This window comes from Prosopis cineraria, unplaced genomic scaffold (genome assembly GCF_029017545.1).
Source record: "Prosopis cineraria cultivar Desert tree isolate PC_DT_omini unplaced genomic scaffold, ASM2901754v1 PC11, whole genome shotgun sequence".
Lineage (NCBI taxonomy): Eukaryota > Viridiplantae > Streptophyta > Magnoliopsida > Fabales > Fabaceae > Prosopis > Prosopis cineraria.
Window position 1 is genome coordinate 16,961,148 of NW_026555342.1, and position 6,432 is coordinate 16,967,579.

Consider the following 6,432-nt stretch of genomic DNA (forward strand, 5'->3'; position numbering starts at 1 on the left):
TAAACCGATCAACCAGAAAGAAAACTTGTACGAGAATTGCTTGATACTTGTACCAAAACTTAAAATTTACATGTGTGGGCCCAAAATGTTGAATTTTATTCCAACAGTATGATCTCGGGATAGATACACGAAGCTCAATTCACATCAGAAAAGGAAGCAGAGACAATATCGTTATCTGAACATTTTTGGTTAAGCTGATTCTGATATTTAGTTATACATACATACACATTGATATTGGAATGACTGATTATAATTAGCTCAAGTAGAGTTTTCCCATGCGTCATGCACCATATCTGCTAAACTTATGCTTGTTATATCTTTACAAGCTGCCTCATTTTTCGTCTCTACGTTACCTGCAGTTTCGCATCAGGTTTTGATCACTGGATGAGACGCACAATCCATCTTTCAGCCTCCTTCTAGCTCAAATTGAACCCCTGAACGTTGAAGAGTAAAGACTGAGGCAAAAGCATACATCACAATAGTGTTCCTGCGTATGAATGAATGAATATTAGTCCATCAGAAATGTATAAACTAAGGGGATCACAAAATTAGATACCAGGAATAACCTACATGTCAATCCGTCAGTATATTCTGCAATATGTCAACGATAAATTGCCTAGCATTTTCAAGCGACTCATCTCTCAATTGCAGGTAACTATCATATAATAAAGAACTCACGGTAACACTTAAATATGAAAACCACCAGCAAATTGAAAATCAGCAACACAGAGAACTAAATAGAGTTGTTGATGTTTTTTTTTTCAATATCCAGAGGCAAAAGCTTTCCCAAACAAATAAAACCATATCCAGAGGTGTATTAAAGCAGTTGCTCTGTGTGATATCATTATTAAGAGACATATACACGTATACAAAAATAGTGTCTCCAAAACTCACATCCAACAAACAAAATACAATTTTTGCAACACTTCTAACCTGTAAATTGACTCCAAAAAACCAGAATACAAGAGAGCACCTTCATATAAGTGGCTTCCCAAAGCAAGTAAAGCATATATTCAACATAGGAATACGCTAGTGCTGCAACACACTTACCATGTGTATTGACTCCAAGAAGCCAGGCCACATGAGTGCAAATATACATGCATAAACTATTGATATCACTTATTCAGTGTACATCAGAAAAACATAAATTTAATTGTTTCAAATATTCATTATATATCTTCTTTTTTTTTTTTGGGCCATATATAAATTACATATCTATCTTATAACAAAATGAGTTCAATAAGCCCTTTCAACGTCTAGTAAGGATAGGAATACAAATACCAACTTATTACCAGATAGCTTGACATGAGAAGCTTGCCTTTCCTGCCCCATGGGGCCTTCCATCTTTGCTATCTCAGAATAAAGATGATCTTTTCAGCATTCAAGTCAGTTTCATATGCTATTTGATCGCACAATTCATTTGTCACTAGCCGGAGGCTTCAAGGCATGTTTTCATGGCCACTTCTCCCCTTTCCCTGGACCCAGAAAGTTGCTTCCCTCGTATTTTGTCCCTGGGAACTAGGGGTTTTGCCATTGAAGCATCAAGGTACAGTCGGCCATTTCAGAATTAAGGTCAGTACCATAATTCTAATCAGTGTTCAATAATGTCACGGGAAGATGGTCTTCCCCCCAACCCATACCAAGGGTTTCAAAGTGAAAAAAAGCCCGCTCTTAATTCCTAGAAGTTGCTTCCCTTTTGACTGACTAGCCAGACAGAGCAAGCAAAATTTGAGGTAGTTATTCTATTAAATAAATCCTGGCCAAAAAAAAATCTATATATGAAGTAAATATAAATCATGCATAAAAGGTTATATTGCTGAACAAAACCTAACATTTCAGAGACATTAAACCAAAGTAATATGTGTGTGTGTGTGTATTCATTAACTAAGGACAAAAGGGTAACATTCTTCATAGAAATTCTGTGTGTACGAAAGAATAACAAACATTAACAGTTCTCGAGCATCCTACTTTCCCATTATTTTGAGAACATCTTCAACCTTCCTTCCTGGAAGTCTCTCCAATTGATCTAATGCACATTTCCATGCTTCCATGCTTTTATGATTTAATTTGGAGCCCGTCACTTTCAAAGCCAAAGGAAGGCCTTGTGCATAACTCACCACACGTTTAGACATTTCTTCATATTCTGCTGGAGGCTTGTCCAAGTGGAAGGCATACCGAGAGAAAAGCTTGAGAGAGTCATTGTCGTTTAGCTCCTTCATTCCATATTCATTATCAATATGACCATCAATCAGTAATTGCTTGTTTCTTGTTGTTACAATGATTTTGCTACCATTTCCACACCAACCACAATATCCCGCAAGTTGTTCTAACTGTTCTATCTCATCCACATCATCGAGAACAAGAAGAACTCTTTTATGGTGTAGCCTCTGCTTTATCTTAGAGATCCCTTCATCAACACTTCTTAACTTGATCTTCTTCTTCTCATCAAGAATCTCTGATAGAAGCGTCTTTTGAAGACGTAGGATGCCTTTGCGTTGTTTTGAAGCTTCTCTGATGTTGAAAAGAAAACACGCCTCTTCAAATTGGTGGACAATTGAATTGTATACAGCTTTGGCAAGTGTCGTTTTGCCAACTCCCGCAGTTCCATGAATTCCCAAAACAGACACAGTATCAAGAACTGAAGTCACATCTTCCATGCAAGTGTCGAGTCCAACTATATGCTCCCCAGTATGTAAGCGTTTAGGAGGTAACTTGGAAAACGCTGCTTCAACAATCTTCTCAACGAAGTCATATTCAGATCTACACACGAGTGCATCAACGATTCTTTATCACCATGAAGTTTTAAGGATAAATTTAAGTCATTTCTTTTTCATCATTTCATCAAAATAACACACAAAATACAATGGAGTAAGCAAAACCTGCGAGTTGAAAATTACAGCTTAGTTTGTAATCAGCAAGTCATGTTAATAGTTGGTGAACACATTGGAGCTTCAGCATACTCACATAACCAATTATACTTTAGTCTTCATAATTCATATAACAGACTCAACTAATTTGCTTATGTTCACGAGTTGATTCTCTTCTGGTCCAATAAACAAGTTAATTCTCCAAATACACAATATTTTAATTTAGTTTTCTAAAGTTTAAACATCTTATTTTAGTCTTCCATAGAATATTTTACCTTCCATATCCTCACCCCTTAAGTCCTGACTAATTAGCAAAATATTCTAATGTGGCCTAACTTTAAGTTGAGTATGAAATTTTTTTGGACACATTTTTAAGGACCAAAACATCAATGTACTCGATTTTTATTGGAGTTATTAAATTTATAGATCCCTCTTCATTTTATCCCAACATTCCACCCAGGATAATCTGCAGAAAATTCATCTTTTGACATATGATAAATAATATAATTTTTAATTAAGTATTAAAAATATACAAAATTCAATTCAATATCTTTAACCCATAAAAAATGCACGGTACTTACCCTTGTTCAAAATGCCATCCGGACAAACCGGCGGCTTCCTTCAAAGCCGACTTCCATTTCTGAACCCGTTCGTCTCCGAAGCTCTGTTGATGAGCAACCATGGCTTCTTCATACACACTTTTCTGATGCCGAACAACTGTTGGTTCTATTTTGTAGAAGATCGGAAAAACCACTCGCTTCTTTTTCCTCCTACATCTCATAATCTTGACGAGCTCATCAAGGCACTCAGGGGAAGAAACATAATCCTCAGAGAACACAAGAATCGAAACCTTTGATTTTCCAATTGCTCTAAGAGGATCAGGTGATGCGAAAACTTGTTTCCTCTTCCTCTTCCTCTTCCTCAGTTTCTTGGGGTCGATGAAGATGTTGCGGATTCCCTTGTTGCCCAAAGCATCGCAGAGAGCGGTAGTGAATGTTGATTCGCTTGTAAAATTCAGGAAAACATCGTAGTGAATGGGAGTTGATTCGCTGGAGGAAGATCCAGCAGATGATAGCTCTTGATTTGGGGTAATCATAACTGACAGACCAAGGTATTGGGTTTGGAAAAATGCGATTGACTTGCGTTGAAACATATAGCCAATATGTGGAGCTTTCGTGCCCGCGTTGTGATTTTCTCCGCTTCTTCGTAGTTCGCACGGCACCTCCAACGCCTATTTGGGACGCGGGAATCGATTAAGAAAAAAAATATTCATAAGTAAATTATATATTATTCACAAGGAAAAATAAGGGTCGGGTCCTGACCCATGTTCTCAATGATTGACACGGAGAAGCGAGAAGGAAACTTCTAGGTTCTTCTTACCACGTTCAAAGTCCAAACTTGCTTCACGAACTCATGGCTTAATGGCTAGAGTTTGTGAGACAATTTTAACAAAATTTTATTTCTTAATAAAATAATAATTTATTTTTAAATTAATCTTATTTTTTATATTTATTTTTATTAATAGGATATTTTAATTTAAAATAAATATAAAGTGATATAATTATTTTTAAAAAACATCATAATTACACCTTAAACAAATTTAAAATATCATACATTTTTAAATATTCAACTTCTCAAAAAATCTATTACATTTTTTTAAATTAAGGGAGTAAAAGTTTATTTAGTAAAAATTAATTTGATAAAAGTACATTGTATTTAAATTTATGCTTGAAAATATTTTTCTTAAAGCACAGATTATTTAGATTGTATATAATAAAAAGTACCTTTTCTAATGCATTATTATTAAAATATTTAAAAAGAGTATTGATTTTTATTGTTCATAAGTTTTGTTACATAAATACAATATGTTAGAAATATTTAAAAATTATATATGATTGAATACTGTATATAGTGGTTTGACCTAAGTAAATATAAAGCCTCCCTTATTATTAATAAATAAAATCACACAAAAAAATTGTTGTGTTTGCCTGCAACAATTACATTACTGTGTTTGATTGAGTGTCCCCTTCTCGTGTTGTTATTGTCCTTTTTTCAAGAGTAGTTTGATTTGGATCTTATTTAAATCACATTACTATTTTTTATATTTACTATTTAATTGAATGTTTCACTTTAAAATAAATATAAAATAATTTATTCATTAGGGGTACTGAAAAAAATAATGATTATACCTTCAAACACTAAAAATGTCTTATATTTTTTAACATTTAATTCTTAAAAAATAGCAGCAAAAAAATTCATTATATTTTTTAACAAATGGAGTAAGTTTACTAAAATAATATTCCAAATATGTAAATGCCAAAAAAAATTTAATGAAATAAAAGATAAATTAGTCAATATAATTTATATTTGTTCTTATTTAAATTTTATAATTTTGATAAAATATTTTTAAATTATTAGCATACTCCTTCCATTCAAAAATGTAAGACATTTTTTAAGGAGTTGAATGTTAAAAATAAAAAATATTTTTAGTCTTTTGAGGTGTAATCATTGCCTTTTTTTTTTCAAAAGTTTCCCCATTAATAATGACTTTATATTTATTATAGGATGTTTAATAATAGTAAATATGAAAAGATAGGGTTAGTGAAAAAGTAGATAACTACTTTATTGGAGGTGAAATTCAGTTAAAAATGTCCTATATTTTTCAGTAAAAGAAGTATGTAATTGTTAAAAGTTTTCTTTGGTAAAAAATATACTGTTAGAGTTCATAGACAATTTAATTTAACACTTTTATCTAAAAAAGGAAGAAAATTTAATTTAATACACTGTTTATATTTTATTATTTTTATAAAAAAATTATGTATAAAAAAATTTAGAAGACAGCATAATTATATAAGTTTTGAATTATAAAAACCATGTAATTAATTCTAAAATTATATAATCATTTAATAAAAACACAAAATTTCTTAATTTCGTTTTTTAGGAAGAATTTATGGACTTTAGTTTTTAGGGATTAAAAAAATTTAACCAATCAAACTATAAGGGCTCAATTCAAATAAAATAAAATGTAAGAACTTAATTTAAAATTGAGTGAAACTGTATGGACCTGCAGATATATTTTTTCTATTATTTATAAATCATAATTATAATGGTTGTAAATTAAGAAAATAATATAATCCATGTTATAACATCATTTATTAATTATATGTACAACCATTACAAGTAACATAATGATTATTAAAAAAATATTAATTGCACAATGGAAGATAAATTCATTAATATTGTAAAATTAATTTGGAGCCCATAATTTTTTTTGGCTTACACTTGGAGCACATAACTACATTAATTTTTTTTATAGGTTTTCAAACCATAATCAACTTTTACATACTCCCTTCGTTTAAAAATATAAGACATTTTTAACTGAATCTCGCCTCTTAATAAAGTAATTACTTACTTTCAAATCAACCCTATCTTTTCATATTTACCCCTATTAAAAACCCTACAATAAATATAAAGTTATTATCAATAGAGACACTTTTGAAAAAAGACAATGATTATACCTCGAAAGACTAAAAATACCTTACATTTTTAACATCCAACTCCTCAA

The 6,432-nt window shown here is 31.4% G+C and overlaps 1 protein-coding gene across 1 annotated transcript; it reads right to left on the reverse strand.

Moving 5' to 3' along the window:
* Positions 1-77: 77 nt before the first annotated feature.
* Positions 78-4,064, reverse strand: LOC129286951 (disease resistance protein RUN1-like). The gene is made up of 2 exons (XM_054923063.1): positions 3,449-4,064; positions 78-2,760 (listed from the first exon to the last, which is right to left on the reverse strand). Exons 1-2 carry the CDS (start codon positions 4,018-4,020, stop codon positions 1,965-1,967), a joined length of 1,368 nt encoding a protein of 455 aa, XP_054779038.1. The 5' UTR covers positions 4,021-4,064; the 3' UTR covers positions 78-1,964.
* Positions 4,065-6,432: the final 2,368 nt, after the last annotated feature.

Bases quoted from the DNA above. Each gene is read 5' to 3' on its own strand.
- LOC129286951 (XM_054923063.1), bottom strand. From the start codon at position 4,020: ATGTTTCAACGCAAGTCAATCGCATTTTTCCAAACCCAATACCTTGGT. The intron at 2,761-3,448 runs GTAAGTACCGTG...ACTCGTGTGTAG, and splicing joins GGATGGCATTTTGAACAAGG to ATCTGAATATGACTTCGTTG.